General features: G+C 38.7%; 1 protein-coding gene across 2 annotated transcripts in view; it reads left to right on the forward strand.

Moving 5' to 3' along the window:
* Positions 1–228: 228 nt before the first annotated feature.
* mfsd1 (major facilitator superfamily domain containing 1) overlaps positions 229–22,115 on the forward strand; it is a 35,436-nt gene continuing 13,549 nt past the window's right edge. The window contains exons 1-12 of one of the 2 annotated variants that reach the window (XM_052017193.1): positions 229–498; positions 2,478–2,530; positions 4,512–4,624; positions 4,755–4,797; positions 5,578–5,645; positions 9,043–9,151; positions 10,611–10,713; positions 12,285–12,383; positions 13,313–13,424; positions 16,026–16,082; positions 17,392–17,548; positions 18,673–18,770. In XM_052017193.1, coding sequence (XP_051873153.1) covers positions 282–498; positions 2,478–2,530; positions 4,512–4,624; positions 4,755–4,797; positions 5,578–5,645; positions 9,043–9,151; positions 10,611–10,713; positions 12,285–12,383; positions 13,313–13,424; positions 16,026–16,082; positions 17,392–17,548; positions 18,673–18,770 — 1,229 coding nt within the window. In that variant the 5' untranslated portion in view covers positions 229–281. The remainder of the gene's footprint in view (positions 499–2,477; positions 2,531–4,511; positions 4,625–4,754; positions 4,798–5,577; positions 5,646–9,042; positions 9,152–10,610; positions 10,714–12,284; positions 12,384–13,312; positions 13,425–16,025; positions 16,083–17,391; positions 17,549–18,672; positions 18,771–22,115) is intronic. The other variant, XM_052017192.1, reaches the window with a different exon arrangement.

The raw sequence follows: 22,115 nt of genomic DNA on the forward strand, positions 1-22,115 counted from the left end.
TCCTTGTGTTTATTGTTGTACTTCTTACCACCATGTCTACTGTTTACTCTGTGAGCAAGGAATTTCACTGCACCCTGGTGCGTATAACAATAAGCTAATCTGAATAAGGAAGAATAGGGGAACATTAATATGATCAGTCAGGGTAAAAAATGCGACAGTTTGAACCCCAATGTGAGGATAATGGTGATGAAGAGCTAATTTAAAGCCACACCTCTGCATGCTGCCCCCGCCCTAGTCCCGGAAGTTGCTGACCGGTTTCCAGGAAGTGTGACCTGGATCACATGAGCGGCGCCGGGCCGAGCGGGGTTGGAGGGGACGCGATGGCCGGAGAGGAGGAGGAGGGGAAGCCTCTGCTGGGCGGCCAGGACGGCGATCGAGACCGGCGCTCGTCTGATAGGCCGGTCTCAGGCTGCGGCCGGGTCGCCTCGGCCATGTGCGACCCCCGGCGATGGCCGCACCGGTTCGTGGTGCTCATCCTTATGTGTTTCCTGGGCTTCGGTAAGTTTTCGGTCAACTGGCCTGTGGATCCTGCGCCGCTGCCCCGCCCCGCCCCGGGGCGCTCCCCACTCCCCACTCCCCCGCCTCACCCCCACACCCCCTCCTTACCCCCCCAACACCCCCTCCTCCTCCTACCCTCCCACCTCCCCCCCTCCCCCCCTCCCCCCACCCCACCCCCTCCTTCCCTCCCCTCCCCCCCACCCCACCCCCTCCTTCTCTCCCCCCCCCCCCCCCCCTCCTTCCCTCCCCCCACCCCACCCCCTCCTTCCCTCCCCCCACCCCACCCCCTCCTTCCCTCCCCCCACCCCACCCCCTCCTTCCCTCCCCGGGTCATCCCGGGGACCCTTCCCTCTCTGGGCCGGCCCACGGGGCGAAATATACAGAGGGATTTCTGCCGAGACGGGGCCTGCTGGCGTTTCAGTTTTGCTCCCTCACCTTTTGTCATGTTTCATATGTTTTTTGGTGCTGAAGATGTCTAACCTAACTAACTTGTGAATGCTTCGGATGTTCATAATATTAGCGGTGCCTTTTACCGCTAGTGTGGGGCTGTTGATAATGGACAACACTTTCTGCTGAAGTTGATAGGTTGCGCAACTCTTGTGGTACGCGAGTGCAACTGTTGTGTACGGGAGCACTCAATTTACTTCGGTGAAAAATGAATTGCCTTCCAAGATGCTGTTTTTTTTTATTATTTTATTCCGCAGAAGTGACAATTACAACAACTTTCTTTTTTTCTCAAATTTCGTATAGATATGGCAGGCCACTTGGTCCATCAATTCTATTCCAGCTCTCAGAACGATCCTATTCCCTCATTTATTTCCCTGAAATTTCTTCTCTTGCACATACCCAAGATTCTCCAACCAACCATCTGTCTGCACAAGGCAATTTGCAGTAGCCAATTAACCTACTAACCAGCCAAGGGGCAGAAAACTAAAGCATGGGGTGGGGGGAACCCAGGCAGTCAAAGGGAGAACATGCAAACTCCACACAGACAGCATTAGAGGTCAGAATTGAACCAGGGTCACTGGAGAAGTGAGACAATACATTACTCTGTCCATGTGGTTCAGTGAATCTGGGGAGAAACCCAGGTGGTCACAGGAAGAACTCGGAAACTCCACACAGATGGCATTGAAGGTCAGGATTGAACTTGGGTTTTTGGAGCAGTGAGACAACTGCATTGCCAGCAGTGCACTATGCCATTTGTATTGTGCTGTAAGAAGCCCACTTTTGAATTCATGTGTGGTGCTCTCTGTTATCCAGAGTATGTTTGTAATTTGCACTGTTATTTAACCAGCAGTGAGGATAGACTGAATTGGACTTTCAGAATTGAAATGTACAGGAATGTGCTGGGAAGAAAAAAAAGGTGCCAAGTGCAAAACTCAGTCCTTCAGCAATAATAGCAGCGTGGACTGTCCAATGCATGTGGAAACCAAACTATCCTAATTGACTTTCAGTTGTCTGAAGAAGTACAAATTGACACACATTTTTGTAGTGCTGAGTTATCATTTACGAATATAAGGAATCCAATGCAGCTTTACTGCTGGTTATGAATGTATTAAGGATGCAGTATCCCTACAGCAGGTGATGGGGCATTGCAGAATTATAAATCCAGCATTGCTGTTTTGTCGCTGATGTCAACATGTTGCTGTACAAAATACTGAAGGTTGGCATCAATGTGTAACTGAAAGTACAGGCAATCTGCTCCTAGGCCGTTTTTAGAGATGAGAGAATTATACAGAATCATATTTATTATCACTGACTTGGATGATGTGAAATTTGTTGTTTTGCAGCAGCAGTACAGTGTGGTGACATAAAATTACTATAAAATACAAAAATAAATAGTGCAACAAAAAAAAAAGGAAAAACAAGGTAGTGTGCATGGACTGTTCAGAAATCTGGCGGAGGGGAAGAGGTTTTGGTCTTCAGGCTCCTGTACCTGTACTTCAGCCTCTTGCATATATTTTTTTTCTCTTTTACAGGTAGTTATTTCTGTTATGATAACCCAGCTGCTCTGCAAATCCAAGTTATGAACGTAAGTGTCGAAAAGCTGAATCATTAATATTGAAGCATTCGAAATGTATTGGAGTTTGCTTGTTTCAGACAATATTGTATGATTCGTATAGTACCTGTACTTTGAATTTTGTGAAACTTTGGTGTATTGAATACTTAAGGTGTTCTGCTGACATCTTACAATTGTGTTAACTTTAATTGTGGACCATGTGTGTGGTTGGAGCTGGGTTCTGGAACACCTAGGGACAGGGATATGGTTACATTTGCAGCAAGCTGAAACCTTGTCATATCTGTGGAGGGTTTGTGTACTCCGTCATTGCAGCCTTAGTACCCCCATCCCGTGCAAATGACAAGGATTAGTGTAAATGAAACAGCTCAGCACATCTTCTCAAAATGGAGAAGTGGTTGCAGAGCCTGTATTCAGCACTGGGGAAGTGCATGTTCTCTAGCAAGTGTCTGCATGAAATGTGACCATTGGAACAAGTGAAATAGAAGTGGGCCATTCATGTTCTAGTGCCTGCTGTGCTGTTCAGTAAGATTTTGGCTGATCTCTTATTTTGGTGCTGCTCTCCTACGCTAATTTTATATCTCTTGATTTTGTTGAAAGCTAAATATTGATCTTCACAGTCCTCGGGTAGAGAGAGAACTGGGGGAATTTGGGGCAATTTTGCAACTGCTTGTAGGTTGTAAAATTGCCCCAAATATTTTTGCCAGTTGAATTATTCATCTTTGTGAGCTTTCAGTAATTTTGTTTGCAGCCTTTCAGAAGGTTCTATACCTTAAACTTGAAGTCAAGGATATTAATAATCTGCTTTTAAAATTTTAATTTCATTTCCAGTTTGCCAGGGAACAGATTACTATTCAAAACCACAATTAGTAAATTGTCCTATATTTTGTCCAAATGTAGTTCTAAATGCCCTCCATAGTTGAGCCCTCCTCTGCCTCTAAAATTCAGTCCATTTATGTGGGTGGGGATGTATTTCTGGGCACTTTGTCATTTTCAGTTATTTAGCTTGTGAAATAGATAACTTTAACATGTTTATTTTTGTGATCAATATTTTTTCAACTGAACTAACATAATATTCCAAAAGGTCAAATAATATTTTTAATGCTGCTGGTTTATTTTCTTTTTATTTCATTATGTGGTTGACTATGAAACCATATTCCTGTAGTTAATTTAACAGATTTAACATAAGTATTATTTGTATTTAAAGGTTTGTGTAAATTTTCAAATGTGTATTTCTGTGGTTAAAATCACTTAGCTGTTGACTACTGAATTGACATGAAATGTAGTGCGGACTTTGAAATGGATGTCACAATCATTATATTTAAAAAAAACTCAATTTGCAGTTAAAACATGGTTTAGGATTATTTGGAACAAAACTGAACTACAGATGAATGGTGATTAAAATTAATTTTATATAACTTTTCTCAAACTCTCAAGGTCTTATTTAGTACCTTATTGGATTGTCATTACATTTAATGTTTAACTTAAATTATTTAGTCATTTGTATTGTAATTTGAACCACTTAAAAAATTGGAATTTATCGCATAATTTGAATTAAGTATTGACTGTAAGAAAACCTATGCTCTTAAATTTTCTTTCAGAATTACAAATCCTTAATACTTTAGTGTGAGGCATGATTTCATTTATGTCCTCTAGCTCACTGATATAAATCAGCATGATCGTTGCAAAAACACAACAGAAAATGGTTTAAGCATTCAGCAGAACAGGCTGCATGAGTGGAGATGTGACTATTAACTTGGCTTTGAGTCAATGACCTATAAATTTTCCCCAATCTTTTGCGTTTTTACTGTTTTTAGTTCTGATTCCCACCATTTGGAATGTTTCATTTAATATGATTTTAAGTAATTGTGCATTATATTACTTACTTCAATGATATCTCAGTATAATAATGCTATGTACTTGTGTAATATTTCAGAATCCTTGACAGGATTTGAAAATCCAACATTGTATCAAAAAACTTGTTTTTATTTTTCAGGATATGCAAGTTAATACTGTTACATTCATGCAGCTATATGCCTGGTATTCTTGGCCCAATGTTATCCTTTGCTTTCTTGGAGGATTTTTACTGGACAGAGTATTTGGAATGCGGTAAGAGCATAAACGAGCAAAGTTTGTTTTTTTTTCCTTGTAAATTAAGATTGATATTTGTAGTTAAAAATAGGTGAAATGATATGATCTGAAAGCTACAAATGTGAATTGTGCAAAACTTTTCTTGCAGTTTGGGAACAATAATCTTCAGTTTATTCGTCTGTGTTGGGCAAGTGAGTAGAAATACTATTTTTATCCGACTTTGTTCTTGTATAAACTCTTTTGTAGAACTGTATCAGCTCTTTTGATGATTCTTGAGTGTGTACTGCCTACCTCAGATTTTCATTACATGATTCTATTTGAGAGTTTATGTGGATTGCAACCTATCCACAAGAATGTAGTGTATGCTGTTTTAAAAAAAAAGGCAATTGACTCTTCGAGCCCAATCGGCCACTTAATAAATTGTGGCTGAATCCCTATTGCCTAAGACACCATTTTCCAGTATCTTTCCTTACCCCTTGACACCCCTGAGTTTAAATTTCTATCAATCTCCAGTTTAGTTTATTGTCATGTACATCAGGGTGCGATGAAATTCCTTGTTCATATGAAGCTCTCAGAGTTAACAGTATGCATGGTAATAATAAATACAACAACGAGAGCAGAACAGCAGAATGGTGCAAAGATTGTAGTCCAATCTGAAGTAGTGCAAAAAGAATACTAATGTGACAATGGTGGAATAACCGAGAGAGCTAAAGTTAAAAGTACGAGAATGTGGCAGCACTGCCGGGACAGTGGTGTGAAAGAGATATCTGATGGCAGTGGGGAAGAAGCTTTTCTTGTCAGGACAACTGGGCTTTCAAACTCCTGTATCTTTTCCCAGAAGGAAGCGGAGAGAAAAGGGAATGGCCAGGGTGGCGGGCATCCTTGATGATACTGTTATCCTTCTTGAGGCATCACACTGTTTCATACTTCGACACATCAATGAAAAGAAACATCAATTTGTTTTTTTTTAGGTCATTGTTGCAGTTGGAGCTCTGGTGAATGCCTTTTGGCTCATGGAACTTGGAAGATTTGTGTTCGGGTGAGTTGATGTTTTTTTCACCAATCGTGCTGGTCAATAATATAAACTCCAAAGTTCTTTGGTCATTGTAGTTAAGGCAACCATTTTTCCATTTATATTTTCTTAATGTTATCATTGATCCATTTATCCAGATATATCAAATGCTTAACATTAAGATAACATTGATCAGAACATCTACAGGGGTGATGGTGGAAGCAAATATGATAATGGTGGTTGAGGCTTTTAGATAGACACATGAATATGCAGGGAATGGGGGAGTTATGGATCATGTGCAGACAGAGATTTAGTTTAATTTGGCATCGTGTTCAGCACTGATGTTGTGGGCTGAAGGGCCTGTTCCTGAGCTGTACTGTGTTCCGTGTACACTTGTAAAACATACTAAGGGATCTAAAAGTAATGAAAAGACATTATTGTCTCTTTTCTTAAATGTATAGATTATTAACTTAAAAGTCCTCAGTCTTTGACAGAAGTGTGTGGAGTCAAATCCAGAATTGGTGCACAGGTTATTATTAGGAATCTAAGAAATAGTAGGTCACATTATTTGAGTACTTGCAGCATTTTCTGTTGTTTCACTTTTCCAGCATCTGTTTGTGCTTTTCAAATAATAGTTTATACTATTAGTTTCTGTAAGTATAAACAAAATCTCTGCCGTCTTCATTGGTATCTTCAAAAAATGAACACTGCTGAATGGAGATTGACGAGGCTTTCTTTTTGTAGGTTGAAGATCCGAGTAGCTCCATTATTTTAAAATAAAAAAGACAATTAAAACTTCCATTTGTGCAGAACATTTACCACAAGCAAATATCCCAAGATATTTTAAGGGTCATCATTAGATAAATCTAACATACAACTAAATTGGGATTAGGGCAAAGGGTCTCAAAAGAGGGGAGAGGCAGAGAGGATTGTTTAATTCTTCAACTGAGACCTCCAAGGATAAAAACCCATGGACCCAAGATGAGGTTCTGACTTATTTGTGCCATCCCTGAGACAATGTTTCCATCTCTAATATTACTTATCTCCAACCCTGCCAAAGGTATGCTGTTACCTAATTCACTTGTCTTTGCTTTCCCGAAACTTTAATACTTCAACAACCCTAGCTGTATTCATTTTCCACTCTACATGGACTCATGATCATCCAAAGCTTTGTTACTTGAATCCTTACTTGCATCAACTCCTGTTCAACCATCATGCTTGTGCTTGCTGAGCTGCATTGATTCTTGATTGAGGTTTACATTGAGTTTAAAATTTTCATTTTTGTTTTCAGATCCTTCCATGACCTTGCTCCTTCAACTAACACCTTCCTCCTCGCTCCACATGAATGCCTCCAAATACCTGTAATCACCTCCTCTCCTCCTTTACCTGATCTGTAATACGGTTGATCCAAAATGGAGGGCTGCAGCTTTGGTTGTCATGCCCCAAATCCTGGAATTCCATCTCTAAACCTTTTGACTTCCTACCTCTCCTTATCCTTTAAGGTATTTATGTGCAGCAATCTACCTGACTTAGCTTTTTGTCATCTGCTGTAGTAACACTGTCAAATTTTGTTTGTTTATATCCACGTGAAGTGCCTTGGGATGTTTCATTCCATTAAAGCCTCCACATAAACATGTTATTTTGCACTCAGCTGGACAGAAGATTTCAACCTGCCTTTGATTTTCCATGCCTTAACCTTGAACCCATACCTTTCTCTGGTTTATTTCAAAGACTATTTGCTAGACTTCTGCACTATTATCTCAGTGACATGAATTCAAATCCCAGTTCAGCAGCTGAAAAATTTAGTCTGGAATAAATAACTGTCTCATTAATAGTAATCATGAAAATAGTGGAATGTCCTGAAACATCTGATTCACTAATGTCCTTCAGAGAAGGAAATCTGCTGTCTCCACCCAGTCTGGCATAGATGTAGCTCTCGCCCCTCAAATGTGGCTGACTCTTAACTACCTCCTTGGTTCATGGGCAAATAGGGATGCACAGTAAATCTTGGCATTGCCCACAGTGTTTGCACCCTGTGAATTAGTGAATAAAAAAAATTCTTATGTCTTCTGAGTTTAATTCATTGATTATATTTGCCTATTCTCTCACCTAAACTGCCAACCACCCGCTGTCGTGCTGACTGATACTGGAACAGGGTCTCACTGCTTGGTCTCTAACAAATCTGCTTTTGTATTCCATTCTTGGCCACACTCCTTGCAAATAAAACCCACAATTCCATTTATTTCCCTTTCATTCTTAAATATGCTGCTGCTCCCCACATTTGTATCTTTGTTTCCACAACTCATATTTGAACTTTCCAGATAGCAGCAATGTTGTAAGTGATTTCTTGTGTGACTGTGAGCATAGTGCACTATTCTTTCTCAACCTTACACCACCAGTTTATGGATATGATTGACCATCATCTCCAGCTTCATTGCCTTTCCTACGTTGTCCAGCCAAATGGGACTGATCTTGTCTGATTTTAAGATATTGAGGGAATCCCAGGTTATGGAGAAACAGGAAACTGTCACTGAAGTTGAAGATCAGCCACAATTTTCATCAATGGTTCATCAGGCTCAAAGGGCCACAGGGCTTATTTCTGCTTCATGTGTTTTTAATGTTCTCTTGCTAATCAAGAATAGTTTGCAAATCTTTTGGAATGGTTTTAATTTCTGCTGTTGCTGAATTACTTGAAATCATACTATCCCTAATCCTAAAATCTATCCTTTGTTATATCCTTTTTTTTACATCTACCTTTGGCAATTACATCCCAAGACTGATGCTGTACATGTGCTAATAATAACATCTTGGCTTCCCCACCGAAATTTCTTTCTCTTTCTCATTGTCTTTCTGTTGCCAGCTTGCTTAATCAGTAAGTAGTCCTGAATAGCTGTATTTTTTTCCCCCCAATTACGCAGAGAAGACCCAAAACTCCTTTCCCTTGTTTCTAACTTGACCCTTTGTTTTCTATTACTGTCATGAGCTGAGCCAGACAATTTCCATCTCAGCTTGCATATGACTGCACAAAGCTTTAAATCTGATATCATCTTTACAGAATCAATGCACTTGCACATTTCTGTATTTGGAGGTAAATGGTTTATATAAGTTGCTTTACTGTCGTGCTTTATTTGTCTTTTATTGTGTATTTTTATCTTGATTCTATAATGCCAAGACTCCCTTAAAGTCTCAACGTGGATTGATCTAATTTTTTAGAACAGGTCTCTCCTGGGCTTGCAACACAGTTTTTAATGATGGTATTCTATGACTTTTCTGATTTTTTTTTTCACTACTTCCATTATGATGTGGTTTTTACAAATGGCCTTTACCAACATGTCATGAGTATCCATTTTGCCTTTTTGAAGCTGACATTAGTTATGAGTAAAAAGGCAGTGCAACTTAATCACATTTCCTTTTCCTTCAACAGGATTGGTGGGGAGTCACTGGCAGTTGCGCAAAATACATATGCTGTCAGCTGGTTTAAAGGCAAAGAACTAAACCTTGTGTTTGGGTTACAACTGAGCATGGCTCGACTGGTATGATAGCACATTTTAGATCCTGAGATATAAAACAAAAATTGTAAAGATAGGATTTGCTTCATTAAGATATCTGGAAATACACATTTTAATACACATCTGCAATGATGAAGACCAGTAGAGCTAATCATAAATATAATTTTGTGCTGGGCTTCAATAATCTATTGATCTGTTTGTTTGCACAGATGAAGTGCTAATGAGCATGTGACAGTGAAACAATCTAACATTGTTGAGGTGGCAGATGTAATGAGCAAGAGTGAACTGGACTGGGGAAGGAAAGAAATTTTGAACTGTTTTGTTTTTAATAAGATTGCTTTTCTTTTTGTGTACATGCTACTTGCAGTAAATTAGTTTCATTCTATTAGTTGGAATCCTGTTGCCTCTGTACTGTAAAGTTATCTTGGGAGCACAGTGAAGGTATGTTCCTGTGATTCCCAAAAGGCATGTGTTCACACCTTCAGAACCCCATCTAATCAGTCCTTTCAAATTGTTCACCTCCACTTCTGTTTGGTAATTCTTTCTATTATCATTTGCTGCTCAGCTAAGAACTAATTTGAACAAGATACGACCAGATATTTAGATTCTTTTTAATTTGCAATAATTTTTCATTCTGTTTAGTTCTTCCATTAGATGCTTCGTTCAAAGGTCCTAAAACCCCAGTGATTCTTTCTTAATTTCATAATTAACATGCTTTAACTGGATAGCTCATGTTTTCTGAACTACTTTCAGTACTTAGAATATGTGCATAATACTGACCAGGTACGGCTACATAGCTTGTAATGTGATCTGGCCAAGTAGATTAGACATGACTTCTCAGTTGGTTAGGTTGTGTAATTGGCATGAATTTATTTTGTTGATTGCATTTGTTATGCACGCTGATCATCAAATTAATGCAGGCTTCTTCATCTTTTCAGTTTGCTTATTTGTTATTTGTGTTCTGTTCATGAAGGAAATATTTTCATTTTACCTTAATGCAATATTTAGTATTTTGCATTTGTCTGCATTAAATATCATCTTTTGTTTTCCCTTCACAAATAGTTCCTGCAGTTTCTGAGCTCCCTCTTCTGATTCTACTGCTCATAATTAGGTACAGTTTTACAAATTGAAAGATGCATATCATCAGAACACTATTTTTCAATTTCATTCTCTAGGGAATGGAAAATGCAAAGAGCCAGTTTGAACTCTATTTGGATGTCTGAAAACGGTGTCTGAAAATTAACTTATACAAGTGCAGCTTTGAAGCATTACCACCTCCTCGACATTGCATAGCAGTTTTCAAACTCCTTTTTCATAGAAAAGAAAGTGTAGCAAATTGATAAATATTTGTTGCTTTATTTGAAATTAAATTTTTGAGAATAGATTTTATTGAAACTCTTCACTTTGAGAAATATAAACTTATTTACATCATCAACATTTTTCATTGGATCAAGACCATAAAGCTTTATCTTTTCTTTTGCAGGGCAGTACTGTGAACATGAACATTATGGGATGGGTCTATTCCAGAGTCACAGAGATGGTAGGCTCTGTGGGCTACAGGACTCTTGGTATAAGTCTCATGATAGGTGTGTACCTCGTTTTCACTTCATGCTTTCACTGAGCAATGTCCCTGACCGGAATGCCAGTCACCATAATTAATATATCTTTGTTATTTTTCATGTATTTCTATTTTCTTGCAATTCAGGTTTGAGAAGTTCAACATTCTCTAATGTGTTTCCAACGTTGATTAACTGGCACAAGAGTGAAAGCATTACTTGCATGAGGGCCAGTCATGGTTCATTTAATAAGTCTGGCAGTAGTGTTTTAGAAGCAGGATAGCTTCTAGTTTTTTTTTGGTTTAGAATTTAACCTCACACCTTGTTGTATTTTTGGTCTAGTTAGCTAATACAATTCCCTTCAGAATGTCTGAGTTGAGGTGGTGGGCAAGAGAAATATGAAGACAAAATACTGCAGAAAATGATGAATATTTTCAAAAGGTCAGGAAAGAAATGGTAATTTTTTTTATATAGGTTACTGCCCTTTCATGAACAATCAATTCTAATAAAAAGTTATTGAGATGAAACTTTGACACACTGCAGATTTTTCTCAAAAAAAAAACCCATGGGAGTTCCAACTACTCTTTATGACCCATTGTAAGAAAAGCCGAGGTGATACTGCTGTAAGATTAATTCAACAGAAATGTCTGATGAAAGGAGATTTGCTAACAAAGTTGGTGGCTGTTTTGTATTTTTTGTTCAACAGAATACCTTCAACTAATTCATTAGGTGAATCTTTGACTTTGTGTTAGTAGATGATTACAATGGCTATAAAAGCTTTCAGTTGGTATTGTTTACGTAACCTTTATAAGAATAAGAAGAGAGAAAAGTGCTTTGACAAGCATTTTTTTTACATTTGCAATCATATGGCAGTGTTAAAATCTCTAGAAAAATTGATACTTGGTATTTACGTATGTTAGCCGTGAGCATAAACAAAAATGTTGTTTCACTTAATCATGTTCACTGGACCATAAGTAAAATTGATTTGATATTTATAAGTAATCTTTGGTTTGCTGTTGTAAGAAATTGTTTCTCTACAATAATCTTAACAGATCAGAAAGATATAGAAAGGATGAATTTACTTAGCTCATTAGCAGGCTTGGATTTTGAGAAGTTTTATATACAATTATTTAATTTGAAATATAGCATTACTGTATTGTACAAACTACTTGTCAGCAACCTATTGATATTCTCTGCTCAGTGGAAAAAAAATGATTTGAAGTTCCACTCAGTTTCTGGGGGGACCATCAAGATGCATACTGGAGTGATGTATAATTAGAAGTGTTGAGCTTCAAATAGATGAGCTGATTATTTATTTGCCTATTGTGGCAATTCATGTGAACATTAAATATTCTTCGGCATTATTTGAAAAAGAATACTCTCCCAGACCAGTATTTTCCCCTCATTTTGGGAAAAGTCCGAGCCATTTTGTGCAAAGTAAAGTTTGATTTTGTTTTAAATGAGAGGAATGACCAATTAATCTCCATTTGATTGTGGAATGAATTTCTTGGACATGTTAATTTCTTGAATTCTTCAGTTTGTATATTTGGAATCTTCTCTATTGAATAATTTGAGCATGGTTTGACTTTCCATTTGTACAGCTGCCTCGACGTGCATATTCTCCTTGTTGTGTGCATTCATTATTGGTTACTTAGACAGAAGAGCTAAGAGGATTTTAAACAAAGATCAAGGGAAAACAGGTGAGATCAAGATGTTTATTGTACCAGCTGTTTTGACAGAAGTAACTGAAGTTGAACACTTTAAAATTTCAACTTGGAAAGCCATAATGGAATGAAATATGATCTAATTTGTGTATTTTGCAACTATCACTTGTAGTCCAGTTTCTTTTCTTCATTCATATAACAACCTTTTCTTTCAGTAGGTTGGCTGATTAAAGATGGCATTTTTTTTTCAAATTTGTAAGGCAAGGGAGGTTGGAGGTTGAAGGTTGCACCAACTTTAAAACAGCTGCCAGAACTGTTACTGTACGGCAGTTTCAACTTTGTGCCTTGTATACTTTGTAATCGCTTGCCCAAAAGCTTAAGTATAAAATTTGAGTGGAAAACATGTTGGCAGGCACTTTCTCTTCACTCAGCAAAGTTTGGGCTACCATCCACGGCCACCAGAGTTTGATGAAGGGGGTGAAACATTAAAATTGTACATCAGGTTTCTGGTACTTGTATTGCCTTGCTTGAATGTGAGCAAAACAAAGTGATTGGTCTGCATGATTCACAGGCATTCTGCTCTTTTTAATGATTTTCGTTTTGTAGATTGTGAATGTTCTATTCGTTGACATTTTTTTGGAACTTTTTAGTTAACATTTAAAATTGTGACCTTGCAAATGACAACTGCTTTGTCTTTAGAGACATGAAATTGCTTTTCTTAACTGATGTTTTTTTTTAAACTTTGACCATCTCAGTTCCCACAGTGGCAAGTTAGAGTAGAAATATACAAGAATAGTTGTTACTGGGTTAAGAGACAATAGTACCAAATAAAAGGTTGGGTGACAAACTAAGTTGTGAAAAATTGGCATTTTGATATCCAATCTGCAATCCGGAAAATTGTTAATCTGTTAAAACCAACTGACGCGCTAAATGCTTGACAATTTTTTTTCCTCTGATCTTTCTAGGTGAAGTTGTTAAGCTGACGGATGTAAAAGATTTTCCATTAACCCTCTGGCTGATATTCGTCATCTGTGTATGTTATTATGTGGCTGTATTTCCATTTATTGGACTTGGAAAGTGAGTGTATTTACTGTGTTCATTGCTTAATATCAAATGCTGGTTTGTTTAATTTTAGGGACTTTGTAGCAATTGATAAATTTGGTGTTAATTTTATGTTGGGTGGGCATTGGGTAAGTAGGATTTGGTACTTAATGTGTTTGTGATGTAGCCATGTTAAGTCTTGAGCTTAGTCTGAGAGCAGGAACTTGAAAGATTATCATTTTGAGATAAATTACAATATCTTGGGTGTGGGCATTAATGGAATACACTTACACAATTTTTGAAATAATGGAGGAAGAGGTCCAAAAGAAAGAGAAATTCAATGATTAAAGATAGTAACTTAGCATGGACCCTTGGTAGTTGTAAATGTTTTTCCAGATATAATCTTTCAAATTTCATGGGAGTATTATAGCCCAAGGAAAGGGAAATTACTGGATAAAAGAATGCCAATCTTGGGATGATGCGAACTGATCATTGACAAAACAGTGGGTGGCTCATGTATGCAATAAAAACTAGTTATCTGGTAAGTTAGACAGCAGCAGGAAAGTTCTTGGATCATTATGATTACAAAGGTCAGAGGAGAACTCTATTTCAATCTCAAAAAGGAAATCATGAGACAAGGTGTTACTTGACTGAAAAGGAAAAAAGATAATTTAATAAGCCGTGCTTTGCTGGAGAAGGACACCTCATGCTGTGCAAAGTTTGATTATTTTCTGCATTATTCAGCTTAAAGGGTTTCTTGCATTTGACATTCTTGAATTACAAAAATGAGTGGGGTGAATTAGCCAAATGAGCTATGGAAAGAGATCATCACCAGAAATAAATTACTTTCAAATTTATTGGTGCTTAATTAAAATGGCAGTCATGTTTTACAAGAAATGAAATCAATGAAGTTGCTTGCAGTTGAAAGAGGAAGGTTGGCCAGAATAAGCAGGAAATGAAATGCAGTAGGAAATGTTCTTAAAGGGTCATTCACGGCAACTCACAGTAAACTACATTGTAACTACTTTGCTGATGTACTTGCTGAAGGCATTTTGCTGGAATCTGTGCGAATGAGTACAGTTATAACAAGCTACTTTTTAGGAAAATGGTCCAAACTGAGATCATAGAGTATATAGTACGGAAACAGGCCACTCAACTTGTCCATGCCAAACAAGGTGTCTGTCCAAGCTAGTCCTGTCTGCCTGCATTTAGCTGCTATCCCTCTAACCCTTTTCTGACCATGTACCTGTCTAAATGTACATTAAGCATTGTAATTGTGTCCACCTCTACAGCTTCCTCTGGAAGCCTGTTCCATATACCCACCACCTTCTGAGTGACCTGTCCTTCAAGTCTATGTCCTCTAGTTTTAGACTCCCCTTCCCTGGAAAAAAGGACTGTGATCATCCACCTTATCTATCCCCCCCCCCAACTTCTATAAAGTCACCCCCTCAGCCTCCTACACTCCAGGGAGATCTTGAAATGGTATGGTGATGATGTGTTACCAAAGACTTTTGAATATTTCAAAAAGAGAAAGGTTACCCAGTTTAACATAGCTAACTATTCCAACTTTCACAGCTGGTTCTTGTTTATGTCGATCATAATCATAATTCCTTGCATGTGGTGGAAGGACCAAAATAAAATAGTTTATCACTGCAATACTTCAAGCCTGAGTTAAATGATTTTCTTGTGTTTTTTTTTGCTCTAGTCATTGTTGCCTTCAAGTTAACTAGTGATTTAGAGGCGTGAAGTGTCAATATGGGATTATATAATCCCAAACTATATTTCTGAAAGTGGAGAAAAATTAGGATTTATCTGCTTAGAGATTCCTCTGTTCAGAGAGGGAACAACATCAAATGAAAAAGAATGCACAATGAGATCACATGTAGCTTCTTTGTGGAGTGAAGTGATACAAATAAAAAGTAACTTGTATTGTCTCGCATGGTAGTGTAGTGGTCAGTGTAACCCTATTACAGTGCTAGCGACCCAGGTTCAATTCTGTCCGCTGTCTGTAAGGAGTTTGTACGTTCTGGATGGGTTTCCTCTGTGTGCTCCGGTTTCCTCCGACATTCCAAAGATGTACGGGTTAGGAAGTTGTGGGCATGTTTTGTTGGCGCCAGAAGCGTGGCGACACTTGTGGGATGCCCCCAGAACATTCGCAAAAAAAGATGTATTTCACTGTGTTTCGATGTACATATGACTAATAAAGATATTTTAAAATCTTGAAATATCTTAACTGACTTGACGATGGCTGTTTCATGCTGAAGACAACATTTCATTGAATATAGGAACATTGTCATTGTTGTATGCTTTGATTTTATTTCAATATTGTTTGACCATTTGACGACTCTTTAATTGGTACATTATTAGCTGTAGGAAATTGTATAGATATATATATTTACTGTTTAGTGTTCATTCTGACAAAACTATCTGACAAATTTTAAACACAATTTCCTTAAATTTAGATTATTTGCTTTTGTCAACAATGTTTAGATTTTTAACTGCTGTGCCTTCCATCATACCACAATTAAGGGAAAAAAGGCACTTATGAAAGTATCTATTTGAATTTAAATAATGTCCAACCATTATACATGTTTATTTCCATGAAAATGTGTATGATTAATTTTTTTTAATTTGTAGAGTGTTCTTCATTGAAAAATTCAACTTTTCTCTGAATGAAGCCAGCTTAATCAACAGGTACTTAAGTTATGATCAGTTGTGGGTTTCATTGGTTTGCTTGTCAAGAAGATAGGCTGTTGGGCTGAACAATAAAGCACTAGTGTGAAAATTTACTGTATTTGTTTACATCATTTGAATTTAATACCTTTTAAATGTTCTGAATTTAATATTTTTCGATTGAATGAAATTGTATACTTCAGCAATTTGTGAGTTCCTCTGTACTTTAACCATTTTATTTTACAATAGTATTAGATAAATTCTTTTGAATAATTTGAGCCATTTGTTACTGCATTCTAATCAACTGTAATAGCATGCTGGTAAATTGCACCTTGATTTATTGAGCCACTATACCCTGCTGGGGCACGGTGGTGGAATACAAATTCTTAGAGCAATAATTTCAGAAACATTAAGCTATTTTCTACTGCATCCATTTTGGTTAACAGAATGGGTAGGTAAAATAGCTAAAAAGATATGTGGGATACTGCATTTATCAGTTGAGACACACAATGTAGACAGGTTGGTTATAATGGAACTGAATAAAACACTAGGCTGCCACTAGTACAATGTGGAATGCTAGAAGAGGAAGGATGTGATAATACTAGAGACGGTGCAGTGGAGACACAAGTAAGTTGTCAGGACTGGAGAATTTAAGTTACGAGGAGAGTTTAGCTGAGGTGGGATTCCTACCTTTTGCATGGTGGGGAGATTTAATTGAGATGTGCTTAAACTGAGAAAGCTAGACAATGAACAGGAAGGACCTATTTCTTATAGGAAAGAGATCAGTAATTTGAGTGAGTTGGCAATGGGGTTATGGACAGTTGAAAACAAAATTGAAAAAAAACTGAAATGTCGTGGGAGTCTGTAACTGCCTAAATGTGCTGAGGGCAGAAATCTACACATTCAAAAAGTACTGGATATACTATGACCTACCATACTGAATTTCAGGAGCTGGAAAGAGGGATTAACCCAGATATGTCTCTTTTTATCTGGTATGGATAGGGTGGACCAAATGGCTTCTTTACTTGCTGTAAAGGTGGCCTGATTTTATGATATTAATGAAAGTGGGAGGTGACTATATGTGTCCTCGTATTCTGCAGATGATATTTTGAATTTGATCACTGCTATCAAATTCAATTTTAAATTATTCACTTTTGAAATTTTGAAAACTTATTTTTTCAGCTTAAAGATATAATGGTATCTGTTAGTTTGAACTTCTGTTTTACAGATTCCTCTATGCTCATTTTTGTGTTCGTAAAGAGCAATAATTGTGAGAAAGTTTGAACACTAATATTCTTTTCAACATTCATCTCGTGGTTTTCTTTTCTAGTATTGTATACATCATATCTGCTCCAGCTTCGCCTATTCTGGGGATAGTGGTGGATAAAGTAGGAAAGAATATATTTTGGGTGATGTCTGCTGTTCTCATGACACTGGCTGCACATATGATGTTAGCATTCACCTTCTGGAACCCTTGGATTGCCATGGTAATAACATTTTCAATTAAATACTTTAAGGAAACTCATGCACTGTCCCTTAGATTTTTCATTCTGTGTGGCTAAAAGTAACAAGTTAATCCCATTCATTTTGTAACCTGAGTGAATGTCTTAAGCTAATCTTTAACTGTGTTTAAAGAAAGTTCTGTCCAGCAAGTGTAATGGTAAAACCTAATCATGTATTTGGATACAAATCCTCCATAACAAACATTTAACTTCATTCTTAGTGTCACCTTAAGACTACAAGTAGTGTGGACTTGTAATGCAAACTTTCCATAATAGTTATTTCTTTTTGAGGGTCAGGTCTGAAGTCATCTGTAAAAAGAAGTAGAATGGACATAAAGACATAGTTCCTGTGTCCATAAATCTGCTCTGGATGAGCTGTGTGTTACTATTAAGTGTTAAGAGGCTTGAGAAAGTACTGGCTACTGCTAACCATAGACCTGAACAAATATTCGAGGGATGTTAGTTTGTATCCCACCATGCCAGCTATGGAATTTCAATGGTTTTTTTAAATAGAAATTTAAACAAAAGGTCTTTGAAATAAATTGGTTCATTCATATACTTCAGAGAAAGAAATTTGCTGTACTTGGCTGGTCTGGTCTACATGTGACTCCAGATCTGTAATAGTGCAGTTGACTCTTAATTCATTTCTAAAATGATCCAACAGTTATATCATCTCCACTGTGTTAGAATAGAAAACTGATGAAACCAGGCATAGCATCTGGCATTGATTTAGGCAGCAAATTTGGACATTTGCTCAAGCTGATTTCAAACAAAACTCTGGAGTTCATAGGGAATAAGTAATTGCATCAGTTTGTATTACAATTTAATTTCCAAAGATGTACTCATTAAATTTTGTATTTAACATTGTATCAAATGTTTTATGGGACTTGGCCCTGTTTCTGCCCATCCACCACAATCCTCAGGGTGGTAGATTTGTAGACAACACGTTGGTTGATCTGTAACTCGGCTACCATCTCATTGTGTCAAAAATATTTTTGACATGTCTCTCATGTTAACAATTTGGCTTTTTATTCATTTTGAGGCCAAATTTTGTTTTGAAATTCTATATTCAAGTACAGATTTTAAAAAAAAAACATTTTTAATTTCAGTGTCTGCTGGGTGCATCATATTCTTTGCTTGCCTGTGCATTGTGGCCAATGGTGGCCTTTGTTGTTCCTGAATACCAACTGGGAACAGCTTATGGCTTGTAAGTAGTAATACTTCAAAATTAGTTCAATATGGCTACAGATATTAAAGTAAGGTATTATTGATGGAAGAAAAGTACTTAAATATTTGTAAAACCTATTTAGAAAATGCGGTTTTCTAGATACTAAGGACATTAAGGAAGAAAAGAGATGGGGTCCTGTGAAGGGAATTTGGGGAATTGTGTTGTAAGTTGAAAAGCAGGACATCTTGGGTCATAATAACATGATTATTCCGAGTGCCACATGCTTGCGAGTATTTAAAAAAAAAATAGGAAGATAGAACAGGTGAACGTGTGGCTGAACTGGTTCAGGAGGAGGGCTTCAGATGTTTGATTCATTGGGATCTGTAGGGTTGACCTGTACAAGAAAGATGGGTTGCATCAGAACTAGAAGGGGACCAATATCCTTGCAGGGAGTGTTTAAACCAGTGAGGTAGGGTCTGGGACCCAGAATGGCAGTGCAGCAAATGGGGAGGCTGATTCATATGTATAGATAATTGGAGACACGAGATTCTGCAGATGCTGGAATCTGGAGCAACACACAAAATGCTGGAGGGACTCAGCAGGTCAGGCAGCGTCTCTGGAGGGAAATAAACAGTAGATGTTTCAGGTCGAGACCCTTCATCAGGACTGGGAAGTAAGAGGGCAGAAGCCAGAATAAGGTCAGGGGAGGGGAAGGTAGGTGGGTAGGGGAGGGGGTATGAAAGAGAGTGATGTAAGAAGCTGAGAGGTGATAGAAGAGGCAAAGGGCTGAAGAGGAAATCCGGTAGGTCAGGACAGTAGACAATGGAATAAAGGGAAGGAGGTGGGGACAGATGGGCAGATCATGAGGTTGGGGGAGGGGAAAGAGAAGGGATGAGGAGGCCACAGGAATGAGGAAAACAGGGAAGGGGTTACCAGAAGTTGGAGAAATCGATGTTGAGGCCGTCAGGTTGGAGACTACCAAGGCGGAAAATGAGGTGTTGCTCCTCTAATCTGCATCTGGCCTCAACGTGGCAGTAGAGGAGGCTGTGGATTGACATGTCAGTATGAGGGTGGGATGTGGAATTGAAGTGGGTGGCCACTGGGAGATCCTGGCTTTTGTGGCGGACGGAGTGAAGGTGCTCAACAAAGCAGTCGGCCAATCTGCGTCGGGTCTCACTGTTGTACAGGAGGCGGCACCGAGGGTGTCACTTATTGCATCCCCCCTCCCCCACCCACCCACCTTCCCCCTCTCATCTGGACTTGCCTATCACCTGCCAGCTTGTGCTCCTCCCCTCCCCTGACCTCCTTATTCTGGCTTCTGCCCTCTTCCTTTCCAGTCCTGATGAAGGATCTTGACCCGCAACGTTGACAGTTTATTACCCTCCATGGATGTTGCCTGACCTGAGTTCCTGCAGCATTTTGTGTGTGTTGTACAGATAATTGCCTCAGTTTCTATTCCGATTTAAAGAAGAATGGGCAAGTGCAGGGGAAGAGTAGGTAGAGACAGGAAGGGAAGCATGAAAGGGCTGGTAGGTTTAACTGCACTTAATTTAACTCAAGCAGTCTCACAGGTAAGATGAACAAACTGAGATCGTGGATCAGTGCGTGGTATTTTGATATTATTGGGGAGAGGAGGGCTGGATGAGCAGCTCATTGTTCTGGGGTTTCGAAGTTTAAGGCATGACTGGTGTGTAAAAGAGGAAGGGGTGTTGCACTGCTGATCTGGGCAAGTATTACTATAGCACACAAGAAGGATATCCTGAAGGCATCAGCCAATGAGGCTACATGGGTAGAATTTAGGAATAAGAAAGGAGCAGTCACTTTGGGGTTATTATTATCGGTCTCCCAATAGCAGGAATTAGAAGTGCAGATATTTAGGTAGATAGCAGATGGGTATAAAAGCAAAAGGGTTGTAGTAGTAGAGGATTTTAACTTTCCCAATATTTGACAGGTATGTCCTTGGCTGGGGAGCAATTCATAAAATGTATTTGAAGGTTTTCTGAAGCAATATGTATAGTTGACATAGAACAGTACAGAAGAGGAACAAGCCCCTCAGCCCACCATGTCTGTGCTGACCATGATGCCAAATTGGGGCGTCATGGTAGCGTAGCGGTTAGTGCGACGCTATTACAGCGCCAGCGATTGGGGTTCGATTCCCGTCGCTGTCTGTAAAGAGTTTGTACGTTCTCCCGTGTCTGCGTGAGTTTCTGCTGGGTGCTCCAGTTTCCTCCCTCATTCTAAAGATGTATGGGTAGGTTAATTTGGGGTTTAAAGTGGGCGGCGCGGACTCTTTGGGCCAGAAGGGCCTGTTACCACGCTATAAATAAAATTTTTAAAAAACCAAAACCTATCCACTACTAAGGAGTCTAGAGTCCTCCCAGGAATGAGGACAAGCAAGTGCTAGAAGTGACCATGGAAGAACCCTTTGGGAATAGTGACTGTAATTCAGCAGGCTTTAAGGCAGCATGAAAAAGTAAAGTTTGTCCTTCAGTTGAGAGAAGACAGATTTTGATAATGTAAGATGGGACCTGGGAGAGCTTGATTGGAAGCAGCTGCTGCTGCGGGAGGAGGGAGAACTACATCTGATAAGTAGGTGGTGTTTAAAAGCAAGATAGTGAGGGATCAGAGTCAGCATGTCCCTGTAGGGGTAAGAAGCAAAGATGGTAAGTTTAGGGAACCATGGTTGATGAAGTGTATTAAAGGTTTGATCAGGGATAAGAAGGAAGTGTATGTCAGGTACAGGAAGGAAGTTTATATCGAACAAGTCACTTTCAGTTATAGGGGGTAAAGGAGAAAACCCAAAGAAATCAGGAGGACAAAAAGGGGCCATGAATTGACCTTGGAAAGTAGGATTAAGAAGAATCTTAAAACCTTTCATAAGTATATTAGAAGCAAGAGGATAGCTAATGAAGGAATAGATCCCCTGAGGGACCAGAGGAGTAATCTCTTTATGCAGATGGGTATGAGCGAAATCCTAAATGAATACTTTTCACAGCTCTTTGCCAGGGAGAAGGATTTGGAGGCTGGAGAGTTAAGGGACCATATCCGTATCAGGAAGGAGGAAGTACTAGAAATATTGGAGCATATTAGTGTTGATAGGTCCCATCAGACTGTGGATTTATCCCAGGATGCTAAGGGAAGAGATTACTGAGACTCTGATGGAAAGGCAGGGACTGATTAGGATGAGTCACAGTTCTGTGCAGGGGAGATCGTGTCTCGCAAATCTGACTGAGTTTTTTTTTGAGGAAATACCCCGAAAAAATTGATGAAGACAGTGTGGTAGACATAGTTTACATGGAATTTAGTAAGGCTTTTGACAAGGTCCTGCATGGTAGATTGGTCCAGAAGATTAAGGCACAGGGGATCCGAGGTCTTTTGGCAAAC

Source organism: Pristis pectinata, chromosome 6 (assembly GCF_009764475.1).
Source record: "Pristis pectinata isolate sPriPec2 chromosome 6, sPriPec2.1.pri, whole genome shotgun sequence".
NCBI lineage: Eukaryota > Metazoa > Chordata > Chondrichthyes > Rhinopristiformes > Pristidae > Pristis > Pristis pectinata.